Raw genomic sequence first — 24,274 nt, 5'->3', positions numbered from 1 at the left:
TTTTAACACCTAAACAGATTTTTGCTATATATTACAGTACCTATAAAATTTATCAACTTGTAAACAGAAGAGTTCCATCAACTTTGAAATTCTAAACTTCACTTTTTTACTCTTGCATGATTGTCCTCAAAGTTTAAGCGATTCCTGGATCCATGCAATAGAACACATTTCACTTTAATTCAAGTAAAATTCAATAATTACTAAACTCATCTAAAATGGAATAACTTTCTTTTCCACTATAAAAAAACAACAAAACAATGAGAGCACATTACAGATCTTCAGGTTCTGATCAAATTCTATGTCCAACTTTGACCAATTAAAGTGAATACATTTCTAAAACATGTTAAAAAAAAGCATTATTGTACACACTTGTTTGCCAGCAGGTTTGACAACTGCCCCGGTGACAAGGCTCTTCACATCTATGAAGTCCACAGTTGAGTTTGCGACCACAAACCAAAGAACACTTATGTTCTGTGTCCTGTAGGAAGGCACAAAGGAAAAGCAAAATTAAACTACAAAATCAGTATGTTTCTTTCTTCTGTGAAGTCATAGCTCAGCAATTGCAAAACCACTAGGAAGAAATAAAAAGTTATTTTAATCCCTCCTTCAGGTGACAAAGGCAATGATCTGTCAAGGTGGATCTATTAATTAGAGAGGCTTCCTGCCTACAAGGGTACGGAATCTGGTATCATAAAATGGCTTAGGTTGGAAGGTATGTATGCCCACATACCCAGCCTCTCAAAGGCCTGTCCAAGATCATATTGCAGAAGTAGTGCTTCTGAATACAACTGCCTACAGTTATTCTATGTGAGTACAAGTGACGCTACAAAGGCACACCTAGACATTAATCAGAAGTGACTACAGAGCTCTGGGGGCAGCAGTGAAGGATGTCGGAACTAAAGTACTGCTTTCCTCAATCCTACCACAGCAGAAGGAAAGGGCTTGAGAAGGGCATTAATAGGATACATCAATAATTGGCTGCAAAAGGCTGCAAAACTGGTATTGGCAACAGGGTTTTGTGTTCTAGGACCATCAAGGGATCCAGACTTTACTATCTGCTTGGGAGTGACTGGATGCATCTCACCAAGTAGGGCAAAGATTTTTTTGCCAATATGTTGGCTGACAGCATAATTAAAGCTTTAAACTAATGATGGGTGAGGAAGTGACACAGAGTTGACAAGAAAAAGGCATAGGGTGATGTGACAAGAAGGGACTAACAATATCAACAAAAAAGGGCTGAAGTACAATCATGCCCAGCACTTCCACATAAGCAAGAAAGCATCTACGTAAATAACTCAAATCCCTCCTGGGAACTCAACATGCTGGGGTACCTCTCTGAAGCGCACACACTAGTTAACAAATATGATGAAACAGATCTGAGTGAAGTTGCATGGCTAGTCTTGGGATGATGGAGATGTAATAGGATGTAATGTACAGACTCGCAGTCAGACATTCAAATGAAAAAAATGCCTGGTCATGCCTCAGAGGGACCTTGACAGGCTGAAGAAATGAGCTGACAGGAACCTCACGTAATCCCTCAGGGGAAGCAAGAAGTTTTGCAGCTCCAGAGGGAACAACCCCAGGTGCTAGGGGACCTACAAAGGGCCACCCGGCAGGAAAGCAACTTCACAGAAATGGACTTGAGCGTCATGATGGACACCAAGCTGTGCATAAGTCAGCAGTGTGCCTTCGCCCCCCAAGAAACCTAACAGTATTCTGGGCTGTAGGAGGCTGATCCTTCCATTCTATTCAGTATTGTTTAGGCTGCACCTGCAGTATTGTTTCCAGTTCTGAGCTCTGTATTAACAGTTACATTGGCATACGCAAGAGATTCTACCAAAGGATTGAGAAGATTACGAACAAACTAGGAAATCTCTCCTGTGAATAAAGGAGAAGAAAGCTGGGACTCCTTAGACTAGAGAATAGGAGGCTTGGGAGGGACCTGATCAATTTATGCAGGTCCCTAAAGGACGGAGCTACGCTCTTTTTAGTGGTGCCCTGTGCCAAGACAAGGGGCACAAACTGAGACATGGGACATTCCCCATGAACATTAGAAAGTATTTATTTACTGTGCAGGTGACTGACTACTGGCTCAAGTCACCAACAGTAGCTCTGGGGGTCTTCATCCCTCGAACTTTTTAGCTGCTGTCTGGACACGATCTTGGGCAAGTGGCTCTACATGTCACAGCCTGAACAGAGGCTAGATGACCTCCAACGGTCCCTTCCAAACTCAATCATTCTGTGATTCTATAACTGTCAGAACTGTATACCAGAAAAAAAATAGCTTAGGCCTGATACATACAACTTTTCATCACAGCAGGGATGCACCATTTTTAAAGTTGATTCTGTTAAGATTCCAATTGTAGACTTAGAACTATAATTCATGATGCAGCTAAGTAACATCACACCCTTCCTCATTTTCCTTGGAATCAGTGAACCAATAAAAAGTATCTTTACTTTGATTTTAAAAATTATAGAATCATTAAGTTTGGAAAAGACAATTAAGATCACGAAGACCAACTATCAATCTATCACCACTATGCTCATGTTCTTAAGTGCCACATCTACAGTTTCTTGAACACCTACAAGGATGGTGACTCCACTACTTCCCTGAGCAGTCTGTTGCATCGCTTGATCTTTCTTCCAGAGAAAAAAAGAGTTTCATGTTGGATGTTAGGAAACTCCTCTGGCACAACTTGAGGCCATGATCTATCACCTTTAACTGTATTTAAGCAAAAGCATGTTTTTACAATGCCCATAAAATGAATTCTGCAGAATAAATGTACGTGCAAACTTTTGGAGCATGATTTGTATTGGAAATAGAGATTCAAAATGCACAAAAATGCAAGGGCACAAAAGCAAAAAGTCTTAACTTCACAACAAAATACAAACACTTCATTACAAACAGTTTTTATAAAACCACATGTGGACTTACCACACAGCAAACTTCATTACACTTGTGTCGTCCACATGACCTTTTCTTGTTGCATCGCTTGTCACACATAAATGTAATAGCAGCTATTAAAAAAATAACAATCACAACTTAAGTCATGATTTGCTCTTTGCTCACACTGAGAATAAAAGCTGAAGTCACAATGTTAGGCTAAGGCTGTTCTAAGGTCTGATCTAGAGAAGAGCAGTGATGGGAAGTTAAAGCACAAAAATGTAAATTAGTTGTACTTCCACATTAACTTCCCATGTAAACACTTGCCTTGCTTTAACCAAGCCCTCGTTCAAAAAGATTTTTGGAGAGCAGTTTATTTCACATTATTCTTTATATCATAAACTCTGCAAACAGAACAGACAAAATAGGATTTCCTGATACACTGAATATACCACAAATATACTTATTACTATCCACAAGCAATGCAAACAACTATTTCTGAGTTCTTAAGCACTCTTAAGTCTTCATAGCTAAAAGTTCAGCTTAGGAAACATGCATATTGCTACATTATTGACCTTGTAAATGAGTACCTCGGTATGACAGGGATCCATCAACTAAGATGTCTCTAGATAGAGATTCTTCAGTTTTAACAATTAAATAGCATAAGAGCTAATGTCAGTGACTTTAGTGCTTCAGTGCTTTAGTCAGTGACTAAAGCAGAATGAGCAATTCTTTGTGTATGTGGTAAATATCTGTGAACTCTCCAAGCAAGTATCCTCTCTCTTCTAGAGGGTCAACAACCATCACAAAAGTCAGGCAAAGGCAGCAAAGACCATGCTTAGACAACTCCTCCAACAGTAGTTCAGCCAGTTACAGTGGATTACTTCTATGGTGCAGTTCGCTACTGTTCCAGGTCTCCTATCTTTCTTCCATAAATGGAGTTGGGGGAACGGCTAGAAACATCCATTCGTTCTTTCATTTCCTTTCTCTAAAGTGATCTCTCTTGCTCATCCACAAGATCAGCAGATATCGGAGTGTGCCCTATGACTGTCCATTTTGTGTTTATGGTGTAATAGCACTACAGTCCTACACAGAGTAGGACCGTGATGTCCTTATGTATTTACATTTAGCAGCTCTAGCAGTTCCCTTTTCCATGAAATGCTGCCATAATCCACCTTACAAGACCACTCTTGAGGAAGAATTCTAGTCAAGTGATGCTGACAAAACAATCTTATAATCGAACCCTTTAAATGGATATGCAGACAAAATTCAAAGATTGACTCCTGCTTTGATTGAAGGCCACAGAGCTTTCAGAACAGCTTTCAGGACTTCTAAATCTTTAAAAATCTGAACACATCTGCTTTATTTAACATAAAATACATTTAGTCTCCTTAAAAACTGAGAAAACAAAGAGCATATCATGGTAAAGAACAAATTGCTAAGGAAAGTCCTGAACAACCAGAACTCAATAGAATATAAGAACTTAAACTTAAGTGAGCTCAGAAGTTCTGTCACCCTCTGAAACTCTGTAGTAGAAAAAAAAACACCCAAGACAGAAACACAGCAGAGTTACAAAATCAGCATCAGAAATTGAAAATGACTATTAAATCAGATATTTGGCAACTCCTTGAATCAAAACCAAAACTAATGAGTTGTGTCTCATTTTTTAAGACTTGAAAACTATTTCATATTATATACTTAACAAATTATAAAATAATACTACCTTTATTCCTGAGTAGAGCACATGGAACTTCCTAGGAAACAAACAGGGAGCAATTATATTGCAACAGCTGCAACTTATTCATCTAGAAAGTACCTAGTCACACATGACAAAAAAAAGGTTTTTTCACATGCATAACACTTTAGGACACAAGAAAGGAAAAAGCTGGAAAAATCCTCAAGTTTATGCATTAGTTCATGCTTTAGTTTACTTTTTTTTTTTTTATCTTGACACTTTAACACTTGACTTTTCCCCCTAGAAATTCAGTAGCAAGAATTTGTAGTTTAAGATTCCTCACTTAACTCAGTGGATAGTTCTGTGAAGTAATAACACAGTTGTCCTAAGAAAACAGAAACTTGCATAGAGAAAAACAACCATGCTCTCCTCAAGAGTACTAATACAGTATAAATCTGTGCTTTGATCACGCTTCAAAAAAGAAAAAAGCAAGACTGACATTTTTAAAACAAAAAGCCTAATCTCATGACTGAAAATTTTTACTGAGATAAAATACTTCAGCATGAAAATAAAAGGTTTCTGAGATAGTAACCAAAGATTTCAAAGCTATGGTTATGCACAGTAACCTAGTTTAAAAGTATACTAATTATTATATGACAACTGGTGAGACTCTGCTGTATCATTACATGAAAGTACAAAGAAAGGAGACTAAAAACCAGTAATATCTCCAAAATTTCCTACAAATCTATAGGCTATCACTACATGTTAATTAGCTTTTCCTCTAATGCTACCTTTCTCTTGGTTTACGTTACTCTTGGTAAAACTATCATTCTTTGCACTACATCATTACTGCAGGACAATACAGGCTTTGCAGCCAGCTTAAACTAAGAAAATTCTGTAAGTACTGCAGTAATCCTTCAGAAATTGTATCCATGGTAACTAGCCTATACTAGCCCTTCACAGCACTATCTAGCTGATGTCTATCAGTTCTAACATAGTGGATACCCCTGTAACTACAGAGGCATAACACCTTCTTAGCTTCCTTTTCCTTAACCACTTCAGATTCCTTTTCCCCACAGATTAAAAAAACCCACCGACTACCTGTTTTCCTGGTCAAGCACTATGCACTCACCTTTTTTTTGAAGCCACACCTACAATAAATATTTGATGTTTGAGAACATGGTTTACAGTCTCCTTCATGGCACAAGCTTTCACATGTATGAAGCAACTCTATCAAAATTAAAATAAAGAGATTAAAATAAATAAAATTCATTGTCAGTAACAAGGTATTTATCAGAATCATCACAGTTTGCAGATACCAAGCCTACTGGCAGCTGGGTTTCCATTTTGACATAGTAACTCAAACAGGCAAAAGAGTTCAAGGATTTCACAGTTTTTTTTTCTATTATTTGGAGCTTTATGATCCTGAATATGTAGGCTAAACAGCTAAGTCTACAATTAAAATCGATAATGCACAAATATCTTTTATATATATTTCTTAAATTTGCAAGATCAATATCTTACACAAGTTTCACAAATTTTAAGTACATAATTTTTTCTTCTTGTTCATCCTAAATGAAAAAGAGTTATGCGTACCTTCATCTTTGACTTCCTGGGTTAATTGCAGTAACTTACATTTTAGCAGAATTTCAAGAAGTTATGATTAATTATGTGGTTTTATAAAATTGAAGTTTTAAACAATCTCAGTTAAATATACTTTTATTTAATTACTGTAATCACTGAAGAGCCAATTTAGTTATGTAAATAATTTCTCCCTTTCAACTGCCCAACATCACATTTCACTTTATGGCCTAATGCCACACTTCACTTTGTGGCCACAGTGAGTACTTAATAAAAGTATCTAAAGGTATTAAGTGAAATCATTTATCTCTACCAGTCTTTATATCAACAATGAAGATCAAGGCAGGCTTTTAAGAGACCTCAGCAGAGATGAACAGCAAGAAATTCCTACAGCTCTATTCACCTACCAGTATGAACGTCTATAGAAACAAAATTTTAGAACTAGCTATTGTTGATGATTTCTAGACAAATCCATTTTCTGATTTTAAAGTACCACTTTGAACAAATACAGCCTATCTCACAGGCTCCACAATAGCATTCATACTCAATTTGGATAATATCCAAATCCTTAAAAATATATTTGAAAGTTTTTTTTTTAATAATGAGATTTTTTTTAAATACTCTTGATGCAGAAAGTTCTAATTACCATAGCTACCACAAGAAAGAGGTTTGCCACATGTTTTTCCACATGAGGGGATGGGATCCGTGCATATTTTACGTTCAATACATCCTAGTTCCAGCAATTTGCTGAGAGGAGTCTGACCACAGGGACAGCGATATACTACTTGTGGAAGTCGTGGACAGAGTTGGCAAGGTTGAGGATGGCATACTTGTGTACAGTTGTGCCTACCACAATTTAATGTTCTGTGAAAAAAATAACAAAGAAAAAGGGGAATTACAATGACATGATCACTAAGTATGAATAAAACGACCTTTTATTTTTCAGAAGCCTAAATTACAGTGAACTTACTTGCCGCATGTATTCTGACATGAGAAACTCCCAAATCCATCATAAAATTCTTCCTTTGTCCCACATAATACTTCTTTAAAGTTTTTTCCACAGTAACACACTAAAAGCAATGTTGCACAGAAAACAACAAAAGTATCAGTGACAAAACACAGCAATAGAGCAAATGCAAAAATGTGAGATGTGAGAAACTGTCCTTTTTTAAAGTACAACGAAGTTGCTTTTATTTAGATTTAATTCAGAGATTTCTCAGTCCTACGGATTCTGAAATACCACTTCTATTTGTTTTGATGAGACAAAAAACAAAGGGGAAGCTCTATATACACAAAAAGCTTACATATTGAAGTACTACACATAAGTTAAGTATTACCTTAAATGTCAAGAAAATGAACATACATTTTTTGAATTATTTAGAAAACCGTATTTGCTGTAGTATACTGGAACACATACTAGTTTCCTTTCCACAACTGAGTTTAGAAAATTTTAAGCATCAATCATGAGAGTAGTTTGTTGAAAGCTGATTTGTCTGTCTCTATTCTTTTTCCATAGTGTTTAATTAAAAGTCTTGAAATGATGTAATCTTCAGTAGGATTCATAGGTCAATTTAAGTTGAAAGGGCTCTCAAAAGGGTCAGCTAATCCAAACCCTTAAAGGAGCCAGCAATGAGATCTGATCACATAACTCACTGTTTCACCCAGTTGGGTCTAAAAACCTCGAAGTTCCCACACACACAAAAAAGTTTCTCCTCACAACCAGCTACATTTCAGTTTAGCCTGTTGTCTTGTCCTCTTAACATAGATACACAGGCTGGCTCCATCTTCTTACCTCCTCCTAATGAGCTACTGAAAGACTCAGTCCTCCCTAAGCCTTCTCAACCTAAAGTAGTCTAGTTCTACCCATCCTCATAGAACACAGGTTCCAGCATCCTAAACCTCACAGCAGAATTCTTCTAGTCATGTTCATATTCCTATTTAAATATATAGCAATTCTAATTTTCCAATCTCTAAATATTCTAGCAATAGATCTTAGTTAACTCCAAGTAAAGCCCCTGCCTCATGGCAAAGTCCCCTTCCCTCCCACCTCTTGTTTTCCTAGTATACATATATCATAGGTGGATATGCATAAGGCATTCTGATACTTACCTTGCTGTACTTTTAGTTGGCAAGGTAAACATTCTCCTGCATGGCACACCTGAGTACATCTGTGCTTGCCACAGTTTAAAGTACTTCCACATACATTAGAACAATGAATTTTTGTTGACTGGCCACAGCGAACTGAATGACTGTAGAAGAATGACACCACATTCTGTTAGCTACCTTAAATCCACAGAGAACTTATTAAAAAGCATTAATAGAGTTCTGTCAACAAAATGGGAAAAAAAAAAGAAAGACACTTTTAACTTGAAACTTGAAGTAAGGCTACACACTGGGCCAAGAGCAGATATTGCCATTACACAAATCTTTCCTAAAGTTTTAAATGATCTGAAGTCCACTGGGTACAATGAAGACAGCGCTGAGCATTACTAGTGATGCAACCTACAGAAACACTTTTCGCAACTAAGAATACTCCTCCCTGCCTACATTAGGCTAGCTCGAATTAATTTCCCAGCAATTGTAGCTGTTTAATCAAGGAAAGTTAGAACAACTCAATTTTAAGTTTTTTGTTTGTTTTTAAATAGAATGCATGCAAATGTTACCAACATAAATTACATTTTATTATAAAATATTCTGACTCTAAAACTCAAATATTTCCTAGTCTTTATACAGTTGCAACAGCTTACTTTACCCACTGTGAAACGTATGTGTGAAATAGCAATTTGAAAATATATTGGAAGTTTGAGGTGCTATGCATCTTGGATGCTTATACCATACATATGACAAAATGCTATTTAGAACCACGTTTTAAATGTTAAATGCAGTACTACAAAAAAAACCAAACAAACAGCAATTTGATGGCATTTGGGAAAGATACTAATCAGAATTGCTTCTTCTTTTCTTAACTATTCCTTGCAATTACATGAAACAATCTTATATAAAATAAAATTCAGTTATCTACAACTTACTTATTTTCCACTGAAGATTAAGTGCCTCCACCTGCAAATACTTTCAGAGGAACAGGAATGCTAACACTGAATAGATCTTTTCTTTTGATCCTGGAAACAAGCATGGGCTAATATATATGTATATATATCTATATATATATAAATATAGATATATATATCTATATATATACACACACATATAGATATATATCGATTATTATCATTATAGATATATATAGATATATGTATTTATATAATATATATTATATATGGAATTTATACATATATACATATATATATTGTGTATGTATATATATATATATATATTTTTTTTTTTAAACACAATCAGTTATAACTACCTCTCAGAGCAACTGAACATGAAAGATCATAAAGTACGGGCAGTATGGTCTTGCCTTTGAAAAAGACAATATATGCATGCGACACACAAGGAAAAGACAGCCTTCAAGACTGGAGTAAACTATAGACTTTCCTCCTGTAGTGGTACAGCCGCCCCAAACTATACAGATTATATTTTAGACTATTATTTCTGGAATGGAATGCAACTTTGAGTGATTCTATGTGGACAGAAAAAGTGCCATTTTTTTCCTACTTCTTTCACAGTCTCCTACAGAAGAAAATAAGTAAATACCAGAACATGATTGCAAAAAACTGCATCAGCTCCCAGACTGCTTGAACAACTCAGCTTCATATCCCAAGTTTTTTTTTCTTAAGATTAAAAGTAATAACTTTTTTAAAAGGAATCATATATATATATATATACACACACACACACACATATAACTTCTCTTAGCACACAAAAGCTGAAGCTCAAAAGAAGTTATATAAACCTTAAACTATAGCACAGAAAAGAAACATTGCTATTAAACTTTTAGTGAACTACTATTACATATGCTTTTGTTTACATAATAGAAGTATTCTCACCTTGTTTGTCCACATTCACATGTTTTTGTTACAAAGGCTGGGCATGAAGGACAAGGTCCTGGATGACACAGGCTTAAAAATGAAACAAAAAAGCAAATGAAATTGTAAAGTCATCTCTAACTTTACTATACTCCTAAGGGAATAAAGTTAGCCAAAAAATACAGGAAAGTTTTAGGAACCAGTACGTTCTCAAAACACTGTACATATATAATTTACTCCTGCAGGATAATCACAGAATCACAGAATGGATTGGGTTGAAAAGGACCACAATGATCATCAAGTTTCAACCCCCATGCCACAGGCAGGGTCACCAACCACTAGACCAGGCTGCCCAGAGCCACATCCAGCCTGGCCTTGAATGCCTCCAGGGATTCACAACCTCCTTGGGCAACCTGTTCCAGTGCATCACCACCCTCTGCATGAAGAACTTCTTCCTAATAACTAACCTAAACCTCCCCTGTCTCAGTTTAAAACCTTCCCCCTTGTCCTATCACTATCAATCCTCATAAACAACCATTCCCCCTCCTGTTCATACGCTCCCTGCAAGTACTGGAAGGCCACAATGAGGTCTCCCATATAAATAAATAAATATAAATAAATAATGTTAACTCATAAAAATATTAGAAATGGTTACAGTTGCATCAGTCTCAAAAGTTTTAAGACAATGAGGTTGAACAAAATATTCCATACTCCTGTTGCTGTTAAGTCAATAATGCTGCTACTTACATATTTCACATCTTGCATTTCAGCAGATGGCCTGCATCAGTTCAACTGTGTTCATTGGGGTAACACTCAAATATTGCATGCACAAACCATTAATACGTTCACTTCCCTCAGTGATCAACAATAACTTTAAGAAGTCTAACACCAAAATTTCCCTGCTACAGTTTCTTCTGACTTTAAAAATAAAAATTCTTTATGCATTGATCAGATGCGTGCACTCACGTGTTTCTTATTTAGCGAGCACCTACAGTATGATTTGGTTTATGCAGAAGCTACAGTAAAGACAGACAATAGCTCCACGTTTTGGTGTGTTTAAAATAGAGATAAAAAATATACTTAAATAACATGTTTGAAACACTGTATAAAGTGCACCAAGACAGCAGAGCAGCAAGACCCCAGGCTGCAGCAAGTGAGGATCCGCTCAGACATGACAGCAGTAAGTCCAGAGAGAAAGAAGCTGCTTATCTTCAGAAAGCCTGTAAGGCTCCCCAAACACACTGGGATCACAAGAGAGATACCCTTGTCTCCACTGCCAACCCTTAAATGAGGTCTGGGAAGGGGTGGATCCTGGCTCCACCCCTTCTGGTCACTCAGGGCATGCACCTTAGCTCTCCTGGGTTGGCCCTGCCTTCCCACCAGTCAATCACTGTTTCAGACCCTGACTTAGCATTTCCACTACAGCATTACAAAGTAAATGCAAAGAAAACAGATGCTGAAGACCTCAGTACTAAGTTCTATTCTGTGCATTCAGAGTCTTACTTCCACTGAAACTTCATTATTTGTCATTAGCATCGATGACGTCTTTCACAAATTATTGTTGGTGCTGCTCTAGAGAACTAACCTACTAGAAAGGCTGTGATGAAAGATACAGCTAGACTTCAGAAAAATCAACATATATCTATCTGCTTGAAAGTAGAAGTATTTTATTTGATAATACAGCCCCAAAGGACTTTCCACAACTGCTGTGAAGAAGACTACAGCACCAAAGACCTATCGTGAAAGACCAGACACTAAGGTTTAAACCAACAGAGCACAAAGTTTCATTTACGACCTTTCTAAGTTCTCAAAAGGCACTGCATAATGCCAGTTGGCAGGGAAATTTCAAAGTCAAAACAGATGACTAACTCTTGAAGTTTGTCATTATGTTTGTTATAAACATAATGACATAAACATAAAATATTAAGGCAGATCTTTCTTCTCCAAGTTCTTACCTTCACTTTCTGCAAAATAAATTCTCAATATGTTCACTTCACAATTACTTACATGTTACAAAGATGTGGACAATCCAAAACCTGCCTCTTCTTTCCACAAAGTTCCCCACAGCTATGTGGAATTTCATTTCTATTCCATTCTGGATTGTGTACCTTACCTAAAAAGAAGGTCAAAGCCAAAAACATGTTTAATGACTTGAATGCAATACTGAACCTGGAGAAATATCAGACGAGAAAGAAGTAGTTTCATTTTCAATACTGACTAAAAAAATACTTTTAAAAAAAAAGCATGAGATGTTATGCTTTTTTTCCCCATCTTTTATTGCTGATACGTACTTAACATGTTTAAAAGTAAATTCCATTAGATTAAGAAGCTCCAGATTATTTTCTTCTATGCTCTCAGCAGACAACTAGCAGATATTTAACTGTAAACTAGACTAATAAAACACAAATAAATGAAAATCCTCCTTTAGTTGGTCAGGCTGTTAGTACATAAGAGAACTTAAGAATGCAATTCCCTTACTGTCTCAACAGAGAAAAAGATACCACTGTCAATAAGAAAGATCTAGCTACTAAGGAAATGCAGAATGCAGGTAGCATGAAATGACTATGCAAATTATGAAAGTCACTTCTCTAAAAAGAATCTGACTCTATACAAACTTAAGCATTAAATTTTGACATTTTGATGAATGCAGCAGGAAGTTTTAAACAAGTGATATATCCTTTAAGTTAGCCTCAAGTATTCTGATTATTTCAGATAGCTACTGAAACTACATTTTAATTCATGTGATGCATTCTTAGCAAATGTTGTACCTCTTACAACAATACATGATTGTCATAGTTGAAATTAATTACAGTGGTGGTTAATCACGCAGTCAAATGAATTTGTCTTTTTGTAAGAGAAGCAACTGAGCTAGTATTACAAATAGGATTTGCAACAGGAAGATTTTTTTAGTGACAAATTACTTTATCTCATTTATTACACCTTCATTTACAGTGTAAGTAACAACTTAGGAAAACTGAATAAACAATATGGATTGCTTAATTCACCTGGGCATTCTTCCAGTGAAAAAAACCTGAAAATTGAAAGATTCAAAAGAAAAGGAAGCCAGAAATTTCTCCATTGAACAAAGGGAACAAAAAAACCAAAAATCAATAAATCAGACTACACTCAACACAAATTTAGTATTCTGCAACAAATACAAGATAACTTTACATAACCAACTGCTTAAGTCCAAATGCCACTTTATATATAATTATGCATAGCTTAAAGATTTATTTTCCGACAGAGTGTTCCGCTAATGTTGACAATGGGGACAATGTGAGGTTTCTACTGCAGGTGTCCCAAAACTATTCAACAGTTGAAGTAGAATCTCCTTTTTATTTCACAGATGGTCGACCTATATTAAAATTTTCATTTGGAGAAAAAACTTGCATTCTACCTATACTTGTAGGATTTCACACATTTCAAACAACTGTCATAAAATAACTTTAAATATCTTTCCTGTAATTACACAGCTCTTAATTGACACACTGAACTGTTCAGATAAGGAGAACTGTAGATAAAACTGTTACCTATTACAGCATGGGTTTAGTTTTTTAAGGGCAAGTTCATTAACTCCCACTTACTAGCTTAATCTCAAAATGGCCTACTTGGTAGGAAGTAGGTTGAAACTTACTAGTGACGCATTAACTGAAAAAATTAAACACATATCTACATAAAACTCTGAATAGTCCAAATACTCTTTTCTATTAAATCTGTATGTGTCTTTAATCAACATAAATGACAAACTTGCTATTAAAAGTTCAAGTAGTCAGTCTGCATTCTTATAGTAACATCAGTTACATGTTTGAACTGTGTATTATTCTGGTGTGTTGTGCCACAGAAATAAGACATAACACAAGTTATTTCAAACCTACAGAAAAAAGCTTTCAGGATAGAAGCCTAATTCTAGTAGGCATTTTTATTTAACTATATGAAAACATGATTCTTTCTTTCTTTAGTTTGGACCTTTTAAGCAACACATACAGGCATGATTCTTTGTGCAGCAGCCTTCCCGTATCAATAGTATTAAACAAAGTTAAATTTCAAGGATGTAGGCAAAGATGCAACAATATCAGAATTTAAAATTAAATAATAAATAAAAAGAAAAACAAAGAATCAAAAGAATACAACTTGTTCTTTGCCATCAAGAAACTCACCACAGAAACAAGTGTAAGTCTTAGGAACTTGTGTAGAAGCATTCTGACAAGCTGGACATCTCCAACCACTGTTACTATCTGTAGATAAAAAAGATGAAAAGCATACGAAGTAATTAAGAGACCTGACTTGTGAATCTATAGGAGCTAGGGAGCAGGTAAAAAAAAAAACTGTAAGAGTTGAGAAAGCAGGCTAATAAAAATTCATATGGTATCAAGCTAAACACAGCAGTAGTTTAAAACTACATTTGAGCAGAAAAGACTCCTACTTTACAAAGAAGCAAGAACAAATTTTCTAAATTCTATTTTTCCTACTGATTTATACTGTTACAAGAAGAAAAATCTACTTTACAGAATATAGACAGTCACCTCGTGTTAGGACTTTGCATGTCTTACAGAAAACCAGTTTAGTATCACTTCATGACATGAATAAATTAGGGCCATATAAATCAGAACAATCTGCTTTATTTAAATAGTCACTATACTTAGCTATTAACAAGAACGCTACTTTAAGTTGGTACATTTAATAAAACACATTTCTGTGTTTCGGGAGCGTGTTGTTTGGCAGTAACGAAAAATGTTGGTGTAAGGAAAGAAACATTCATGAAAATATGAACTGCAGTGTGAGGAAACACATTCATAAAGATAACTGAATTTGGCAAACATATCTAGCTAGGAAGGTCACTCTGAAAGTAATGCTCTTGTATGGAAACTGTCAGGCCACAGCCTGAACCAGTGATTTAGCACCTGGTGAAGGCATAGCCAGCCCTGGGAGCACAGGCAGAAACAATTCACCTGTGCAACTGGAAGCGGTGGATAAATAAATCATTTTAAATCACCTGGCTCTACCCCTCCCTAACCTCACTTAATGGCTGGCAGCCACAAGGGAAGCATCTCTACTTGGAGATCACCTCCTCTAGAGTGTTCAGCAAGTCCTGATCCTCAGAAAGCTGCAACTGATTCTTTCTTTATTATCAGACTGGGACCTCTACCTTTGTTGGGTGATCTGAAACTGGTTTAAAGCAGCCATGACTACTATCACTTATCCTTACACATATTCATTTCCATGAAAAATACTACAAAGAGCACAAAAACACTGTTTGATAGTGAATTATCAGCTACAAAACACTTGAACATTGTCACCACCATTAGCTATGCATTTTTGCCAAGATTAACAAGATAAACAAGAGCCTGCATGCTACACTTACAAAACTGCACAAGTAGAGGTGACCTACTGTCACCACTGCTGAAACGCACTACCCACTGCCTTGCTGTGCTTTCATCCACTGTTCAGTCTCCATATTCATTCAGCAAGCATTGATGAATGTCAGCGTGTGCAGTTTTTCTAAATGGTGGAATTCAATTCCACATCTTTGCTTCATATGCACTTCCATGTCAGACTGCCCCTCACTGTCATCTGTTGCATGGCAACAAAATGCAAAGGAATATTGGCAGAAAGGTACCTACTGTCATCCTATCAACATCCGCTTCTGATACTGCAGCCCAACATAATAAAATAGGAAGCACTGCTTTCAAAGCAGACCTCATAGAATCACTTAGGTTGGAAAAGACATTCAAGATCATGAAGCTCAAATATGAACGTAATGCACTACCATCACTAAACCATGTCCTGTGGGTGACCTTGTATGAAAGAACTTTTGAACAAAAATTCTATGCACGTATCTCAATATATAAGCAGATCAGCCCTAACTCTCTCTCTTTACCAATTAGTTCAGATGATGTATGAGCATACTTCCATGCTCATATTGTAGACAAACTTCTGTTTCCTGACCAAGATTTCTTTATTTAAATAAATGGATTTATTTTAATAAATTGAAGCATCTCGGAGAGGTATTAAAAGCTACTGGTAAAAACAGAAAGCAATGGTCTACACAAAATAAACACAGATCCCTCCCCTTTAATAGGCAACAAGTGTTTTATTATTTGTCATCCTCTCCTTCATCCTGAGATAAGAAAAAAATTCTCTATTTGTCTTTATGAAAATATGGAGAAACAGCAGTAAATATTGTAAGCCTATTTATAAATACCCCTATTTATAGCATTTTCAGACAAAATTTTCATTTGTGGTAGTGTGCCCAGATCCTGCCCACTTTCACTGCATGGTTGTTGTTATAAAAGCACAGTGAAGTATCTCCTCATTTTCCAAAATCCTAAAGGATGAAAGAGACTCAAAAGAATCCTGAGTAGGAAGAGCTAGGAATACATGTACACAAACCAGGGATCTTTAAGTGCAGTTTCAAACATGCAACTCTTTCTTTCTTACATGCTTATTTAGATGAGTCACAGGGGATTACATAAGCAAGGAACAAAAAATATCTTCTGAATTGCTAAAAAAAAATATTTCCTGAGGCAGCAGTAGAGCAGGAATTTTTAATGTGCATACAATGTTACGTATGTCGAGAGAACATCAAAAAATATTTCAGTCTCTTGAACCATAGTAGAACATACTAGAGTCAAGACAGGTAGTTTCATTTTACCATTTCTGAAAGGTCCTATACAGTAATCTGTATAAGAAAACACTCACCTTAACTTCTCAGCTAGATACCATCAAAAGTTTTCATCTTAGTTGCAAAAGCAGAAAGTGACAAATTGTGTAATATCTAATACCTGGACAGGTACACTCTTTGCTGAGTAAAGAACTGGCTGATGACCAGGCCCAGAGAGAGGTGGTGAATGGACTCAAATCCAGCTGGTGACTGGTCATGAGTGGGACTCCCCAGGGATGAGTACTGGGGCCTGTCTTGTTCAATATCTTTATTAATGACCTGAATGAGAGTACTGAGTGCACCCTCAGTAAGTGTGCAGAAGACACCATGCTGGGAGGAAGTATCGATCTGCCTGGGGATAAGAAGGTCCTACAAAGGGATCTGGACAGGCTGGATAGCTGGGCTGAGGCCAGTGAGATGAAGTTTAACAAATCCAAGTGCTGGATCCTGCACTTTGGCCACAACAGCCCCAGGCAACACTACAGGCTTGGAGCAGAGTGGCTGGAAGACTACACAGATGAAATGGATCTGAGGGTATTGGTTGAAGCTTGACTGAACATGAACCAGTAGTGTGCCCAGGTGGACAAGAAGGCACATTGCATACTAGCTTGTATCAGAAACAGTGTTGACAGACAGAGAAGGGAAGCAATCATTCCTCTGAACCCATCCCTGGTGGTGCCACACATCAAGTACTGTGTTCAGTTTTGGGCCCCTCACTACAAGAAGGACACTGATGCCCTGGAGTACATTCAGAAAAGGGCACTGAAGCTGGTAAGGGGTCTGAAGCACAAGTCTTATGAGGAGCTAGAATCACCCTTGGTGATTCTATGTTTGTTTTGCCCAGAGAAAGACACAAGGCCAGACAGGCAGGGTATTGAAAAATTAACCCTTCTGTAAGACGGACATTAGTCTTCAGAGCACATCTACATCACACAGTTGAGCACAGCACAGACTTAGCAAATTCAGTTTCAACTTCCACCAAAACATTCTAAGGGCAGAACATACTGATAGTAACAGTTTCTAAACATAGTAAAATAGAAAGAATCTAAAACAATTTAAGACAGTGACAGAAGTAGTACAGTTGGTTAGACTTTCTGATCTTTGTAGGTCCTTTCCAACTGAAACTATTGTAACTCTGGAAGCCTTCTGCCTTCTCTGAATTTCATTTCACTACATTACATTAGTGACAGATTTGAGGTGTGCTTCTTATTTGAGGACAGAACTAAGGAGTGGTTATATAAAAGCAGACAACTAATGTTTTAAGTACTGCTTCTGTTTGACCGCTGAACACAGTGTGGATAAGAGAATGTGATTTCTTTGTGTGTAGGAAAGCAGCCAGTTTTGCATCTTGATGCGCTGATTTCACTGAGTGATCTTGTACTCACGTATCCAAACCTAGAAATCAGTTCTAGACAGAATACTAGAAAGAAAATAGCCAAGAGGATTATATGAAGCACCCAAAGAACCCTGAAAAACATTTCTGATTTAAAACTTGCTTTGTTTTCTGCTTACTAGTTACCTTGATCAGAAAACATTTAGAACTAGTTTTACATATAGAAAACAAATTTTACTCTTACACATATTTGAGAGAAAAATGTGTATACAACAGAGAACACCTACCTTCAGCTTGAGAAGCTGGTGATCTTGCCCACTTCTTAATACAATTCAGATGGAATACATGGTAGCAATTCTGACAGCTCCACACAGGTGCTACTATCCGGACAACCTCACAACATACCATACATTCATACTTCTCCGTTGTCAGCTGCTCAATCAAAGACCCTGCAAATAAGATATATTACTTGCATACAAAGCTTCAGTTATCTAAGAAATAAAATTCTAAGACTTTATGTAAATTTTAACCTAACTTCTTTTTCCTTTGTGGCTATAAGTAAGGTAATAGATTACTTCTGAAAGATACTTCATACACATTTCTCCAGCTTCAGAGCAGGGAAAGGGAGTATGAGACTCCCATAACATTGGTAACAGTAATTCTTGGTGATGAATGGCAATTGTTGTGACCTTACAAAAAAAATTAATAGTTCTAAACTTGCAAGAAGTATATTACTCACTTTCTATATAAAGTCTAGTTTCATATGAAGTTTACAACAAAAATCCTGAAGGTTATGAACTATAGAAGCCTGGAAATTAAACTTAATCCTCCTCCTCTCTGGAAGACTACACAACTAATACTAGAAGTAACATTACAAAAACCTTCATAAATCACTTCAGGAGTGGAATTGCTGGGAAACAATAGCCAAATGAAAGAACATGAAAAAGCATTTTAAAAATAAAGCAAGATTTCTAAATGCAAGATAAAAGCCTGGAAACTGAGATAGATGTATCGTGACTTCACTGTATTTGCATAACTTCAATTCTACCAGATTAACACTCCTATCAAGTTGAAGTTACCAAATACTTATGAAAAATGTTGCTTGATCTATGCTCACAGAATTTTGAAGTACATCAGTGATGTATTTTTGACATAGTACCAGTACAAGGGAAGTTAGAACTCATAACAAAGAACAAAAATGAAACTGACAAAAGAAAAATGACTAGTAATTCAAAAGTGTTTTGTACTGCACAACTGATAGCACAGCTATGGATTTCTGGAAACTTGCAATTGTTAGGAGTGTTTACTGTCCTTAATAGGATATATTCTTTCCAGCATCTTTTCTAGCCATCCTGTATCAAGCACTACACGATTTAGAATTAAGTCATTTCCACATTCAGTACCCTGTGAATTTTACCTGCTGTAAAGAAAACATCCTTACCAAAACCTACTGCCTTACTTACCTCCATGAGAGTAAAACTATATTGCTCATAGAGAGGACGGCTGTCCTTTAAACAGCTAGAAAGACTCTGTCCCCAAAAAACAGTGGCAATATATAATGTTTTCCAAAACAGCTCCCAACTAAGGCAGGCAAAGAAATGCTGCAATTGTGGAAAGATCCTTAAATTTCCTATAAAAGACCTTTTTCTGGTTATTACATATTATGTTTTTCTTTTAAGAATAATGCCAGGAGAAAGACTGAGACATCTTTAATTTTATGATTCAAGTAGATCATCACGCTCCTGTGTATTTTTGGAGTTACAAAGGATCAAGGAGGCTTCTAATTTCTGAGCATCTCTCAAGGGATAAGAGCCTCTTACTGGAGTTACCTTACGATTACTGATTATGCTGTTACTTTCTAATCTCTGAAAGAAAAGAGATGCTGAGAAGCAAAATCACAAGATTCAACAGCTCAGTTGAGATAACAAGAAATAGTCTACCCATCTCTATCATTGTAATCATCAGAAGATCAGGTTGAGATGCTTTGCAACAGCCAATTAAATATACATTTCAATGTTTGTTCAACTGGAAAAGGACAAAAACCTCTCCTTAGTTACTGCATCTGAAAGAAAATAGGAATTCATGAATACAACGGGACTATTTTTCAATGCACTCATAAGATTGTCTAAGAGTATGACCAAGGAACTCAGGTGAAACACAAAGCAGTACTGTGACACTGAAAAAACTGAACAGATTTACATTTCATCTTTTAAGTTCCTGACCATTTGAGTCGGCACAAAATTCAAACAGAGAGCAAAAACCTAAGAGTGCACTTTCTGCTATCAACTGCACATGATTCTGCTCTCAAACAGCAAGAAAAACAGTCAGACGCATTCTCTATTTCTAACTAGCTTTTCATATTACCATTCCAAAAAAATATAGCTAGAAAAAAGTGATGAACAGAACGCAGTTGTCCTGAGATGCTCCCGCTCTTACATAAAATATAAGACAAATTATTATGCAAAAATGAATTTCAGGACTGCTCCTCTCAAGACTCATTGAGCGTTCAGAACCCTTCCATGTACTTTTTTTTTTTTTTTAAATGATGCCTGACAGGCCATCACTTGCAGTTTGGTAGTAGAAAAGTATTTAAAAACATACACGTTCTTCTCTACTAAACTTACAAACCACCTACCTACCCAGAAACCCCACATTTACCCCAAAGAAATTGATACTAAGCTGATGTGAAATAATAAGCAACACCAACTAGTCAAATTTGAAGGCAGATTAAATTACTTAAGACTGAATCTTTAACACTTGAGTACAAGATAATTTATAAAGGTTACCTGTATGAGTTTCTTTGTTTTTCGGTATATCACTTTGCTTTTTCCAGTACTGGGTCCAGCTGAAGTGAAGGGAAGGTACTTGATCTCCCTTTAGCAAGAACTTTCTTCCATTACATCTGGCAGACTCAAGCAATTCATTCCTGATCTCACTGGTCACATTTTCATCATTTTTGTGATCAGAGAATTCTTTCTTCCTCTCATTTTTATCTTTTGGAGTATATGCAAGAGAAGACTTCTTACTCACTTTTGTATTTTTGCTATGGTGAGAATCATGTCTCTTCTGATACTCTTTCTCTATCGGGGGTTTATTCCACATAGGCTTCCGGGGATATCTTTTGTTTACATAATTGTAGCCTTTCTGCTCATCCCCACTACCAATTGGTGCCTCACTAAATGCCTTTCCAGCAGAAGATTCCGAAGAGTCTGACTGAGTCAAATCCAAAGACGGAGTATTTTCAAAAAGCTCTACTTTCTGTTTAGAGCTCATTCTCTTTTCTCGCTCGTGTACTTGCTTTCCCTTCTCCCTGAAACCTCTTCCAGATGCATGCACCAGGTGCGTTTTCTTTGGCTTTGCTCCTCGGCTATCTGCATTAGCTACTTCCCTGTCACTCTCTGAGGAGATAAACTCATTGTATCCTTTAATAGGTGCTCTTCTTCCTGGTAGCTTTGCAGCATCTGAACTTCCTGGACAAGCAGCAGCTTCTGCAGTACTTTGTCTTACCTTACTTTTAGTACATGTGGTATCGTTCCTTGATCTGTGCCACCTCTGACTTTGAAAGCTGCGATTCTTTGAACTTCTACTGGTCCCAAAATATTGGTGAAAGTCTTCAGAGTTCCCATATCGACTTTCTGGATTATAATCGTAATGCTTTGTGGAAGAGCTTCCATAATCTGTAACTTTTTCAGGCAGACCAGGACATAATAAACTTCTTCTATTCTGATTCCTACTACATTCTTTCCTATCTCTCTTCATCCAATTTATATCTGTAGGTGGTCTTTCTCCTGAAATGGAATCATCAGCTTCAGGATTCAGATTCAATGCACCTAAAAAGTACAAATAATAAAGAAAAAAGACTTAAAAAATAAGATTACCATACAGGCAAAGGCCTAAGCAATTCCACACTAGACAGAACAATTATAAATAAGTTTTAGAAACTAGAGCTGAGATATAGATTCATCTGTCTTCTTTAAACAAAGATGGTAATGACCTACAAAGTGGTAGAGTTCTTGACTCCTGGTAAAGTCAAGAAGGAGACCAGTAAAACTTTGGACATCCTCAAGGTGGATGTTGAACTATTCAGGATTCAGTCCTTATGGGTAAAGGGGTCAAGGAAGACTGGACACCCCTCAAGAAGGAAGTCTTAAAGAGACAGGAGCAGGCTGTCCCCATCTGAATTAAGACAAGCCTAGAAAAGCTGGAAGCCTATAGCTTCGACAGGTACACTCTTTGCTGGGTAAAGAACTGGCTGGATGGCCAGGCCCAGAGAGAGGTGGTGAATGGAGTCAAATCCAGCTGGTGACTGGTCATGAGTGGGACTCCCCAGGGATGAGTACTGGGGCCTGTCCTGTTCAATATCTCTATTAATGACCTGAATGAGAGCACTGAGTGCACCCTCAGTAAGTGTGCAGAAGACACCGTGCTGGGAGGAAGGCCCTACAGAGGGATCTGGACTCATACCTTTCTACAACCACCTGAAAGGAGGTTGTGGCAAGTTGGGGGTCAGTCTCTTCTCCTGTGCAACCAGGGATAGGACTAAAGGGAATGGCCTCAAGTTGTGCTAGGAGAGACTGAGGTTGGATGTTAGGAAAAATTTCTTCTTCCAAAAGATCATTTAGGCACAGGAATGGACTGCCCAGGGAGTTGAGTCACTGTCCATGGAGGTGTTCTAGAAACATACAGATTTTGTGCTAAGGGACATGGTTTGGTGGGGAAATATTAATGAAAGGTGGACAGTTGGATTAGATGATCTTTTTCAATTCTTTTCCAACCTTGGTGATCCTATGATTCTACAGTTAAGAAGAGAAAAAAAAACAGAAGAACTGAAGCAGCGCAGTATGCAAGTGTACAGTACAGAGTGCCAGTCACTGTTTAACATGGGCATAAGTTACCTCTATCATGATTACATACGTGCACACACCCTAAGGAAAAAAGAGTCCTTTGCATACAATTTCAAATTTTAGTATTACAAAGAATTTGGAATATAAATAAAAACCCATCATCTCAAGAGTAATAATAGACTTGCATGAGCCCTGATTATACTTGCCTGTAAACAAACATACTAAATGGTACAATGATTACAGAAGACATTCTGTTTTTCTATTATAACAAGCATGTCCAACCTGCAGGCTGCATGCAATCTGGCACAGCTCACCACGCAGCCTGCCCAATGCAATCAAGGCTGTCTCTCTTCCACAAGGAGTGGGCCCTGCCCAGCCCTGGTCATGCACCCATCAACAATCAAATATCAGTGTGTGACTGGCACTCTCTGGGCTGAAACAAGGACACAAGGAAGGTGCAATGCAGTGTTGACACTTCTTACGCCTTATCACACATTCTATTGCATTGAAACCCACGTGCATTCAATGAGGCATGTGCTTATGCTGCTTGATGAGTAAAAAGCTGATGGCCAATACTAATATTTCAACCTGCCTAATGCTATCTCAAAAGCAGAAGGAAGATGAAGGAAGAGTATTCAACAAAATATGGACAGATGAGTACTTTCATCAAGACAAGCAATATGACACTGTGCTTAATGTCTAAGGAAATAGTGTCAGTTTTCAAAGATTACAATTTGAAAAGATATACAGAAACATGCTGTTAAATTCAATAATATCAAGGAATGCTTCGTAAAGACAAAATAGTGGAACTGAAAAAAGTCTGCCATCTCAACAAAACCTTCTTTAAAATGTTAAAACTCAAACAGACTCTGTCATAAAAAGTTAGTTGTGGGGTAGTAAATCAGATTGAAAAAGAAAAATCAAAAGCACTTACTGATGGTGAAGTTTATTAAGCAACATATGGAAAGCATGGTACATAACATGTCCTGATAAAGACAATGGATTTTTCTAAAACCATGTCTCACCAGACTGTAGCCAGGTGAACTGAAGAAAGAGAAAAACCTATCAAAAGAAATTTGGAGGGTAGAGCTGCCTAATTTCAAATGTTATGCTTTGGTCATAGATGAAAGTACTGATGGTAAAACTAGCCTTTTTTTTTTTTTTTTTAAGTTATTGATAATGAATATATTTCACTAAAGAATAGTTTCTTTGGTGCCATTAAAAAACACAAATAAACCTGGTGATCTGTATGAAGCAGTAAAAAAAAATACACTAAAGCAATTTTCTTTAACTTTTTTCAAAATATCTGGTACTCATGGTGCCCTTGTGACGGCTGATAAAAGAAGAGGAAATTATAAAATTGGAAG

General features: G+C 36.8%; 1 protein-coding gene across 8 annotated transcripts in view; it reads right to left on the bottom strand.

Annotated features, from left to right (window-relative positions):
- NFX1 (nuclear transcription factor, X-box binding 1) overlaps nucleotides 1-24,274 on the bottom strand; it is a 76,934-nt gene that overhangs the window by 30,211 nt on the left and 22,449 nt on the right. For all 8 annotated transcript variants that reach the window (XR_005857847.2, XR_005857846.2, XR_005857848.2 and 5 more), the window contains 12 exons: nucleotides 20,850-21,893; nucleotides 18,351-18,512; nucleotides 14,227-14,304; nucleotides 12,077-12,182; nucleotides 10,091-10,162; nucleotides 8,250-8,389; nucleotides 7,111-7,210; nucleotides 6,787-7,004; nucleotides 5,692-5,789; nucleotides 4,608-4,638; nucleotides 2,936-3,018; nucleotides 370-478 (listed from right to left, as the gene is read on the bottom strand). Coding sequence is in view for 5 of the 8 variants with exons in the window: in XM_046938095.1 (XP_046794051.1) it covers nucleotides 370-478; nucleotides 2,936-3,018; nucleotides 4,608-4,638; nucleotides 5,692-5,789; nucleotides 6,787-7,004; nucleotides 7,111-7,210; nucleotides 8,250-8,389; nucleotides 10,091-10,162; nucleotides 12,077-12,182; nucleotides 14,227-14,304; nucleotides 18,351-18,512; nucleotides 20,850-21,893 (2,241 nt within the window). In the remaining 3 variants the exon portion in view is untranslated. The remainder of the gene's footprint in view (nucleotides 1-369; nucleotides 479-2,935; nucleotides 3,019-4,607; nucleotides 4,639-5,691; nucleotides 5,790-6,786; nucleotides 7,005-7,110; nucleotides 7,211-8,249; nucleotides 8,390-10,090; nucleotides 10,163-12,076; nucleotides 12,183-14,226; nucleotides 14,305-18,350; nucleotides 18,513-20,849; nucleotides 21,894-24,274) is intronic.

Source organism: Gallus gallus, chromosome 2 (genome assembly GCF_016699485.2).
Source record: "Gallus gallus isolate bGalGal1 chromosome 2, bGalGal1.mat.broiler.GRCg7b, whole genome shotgun sequence".
Classification (NCBI taxonomy): domain Eukaryota; kingdom Metazoa; phylum Chordata; class Aves; order Galliformes; family Phasianidae; genus Gallus; species Gallus gallus.
Note: the sequence above shows the minus strand (reverse complement) of the source record. Positions and strands in the feature narration are given on the sequence as shown.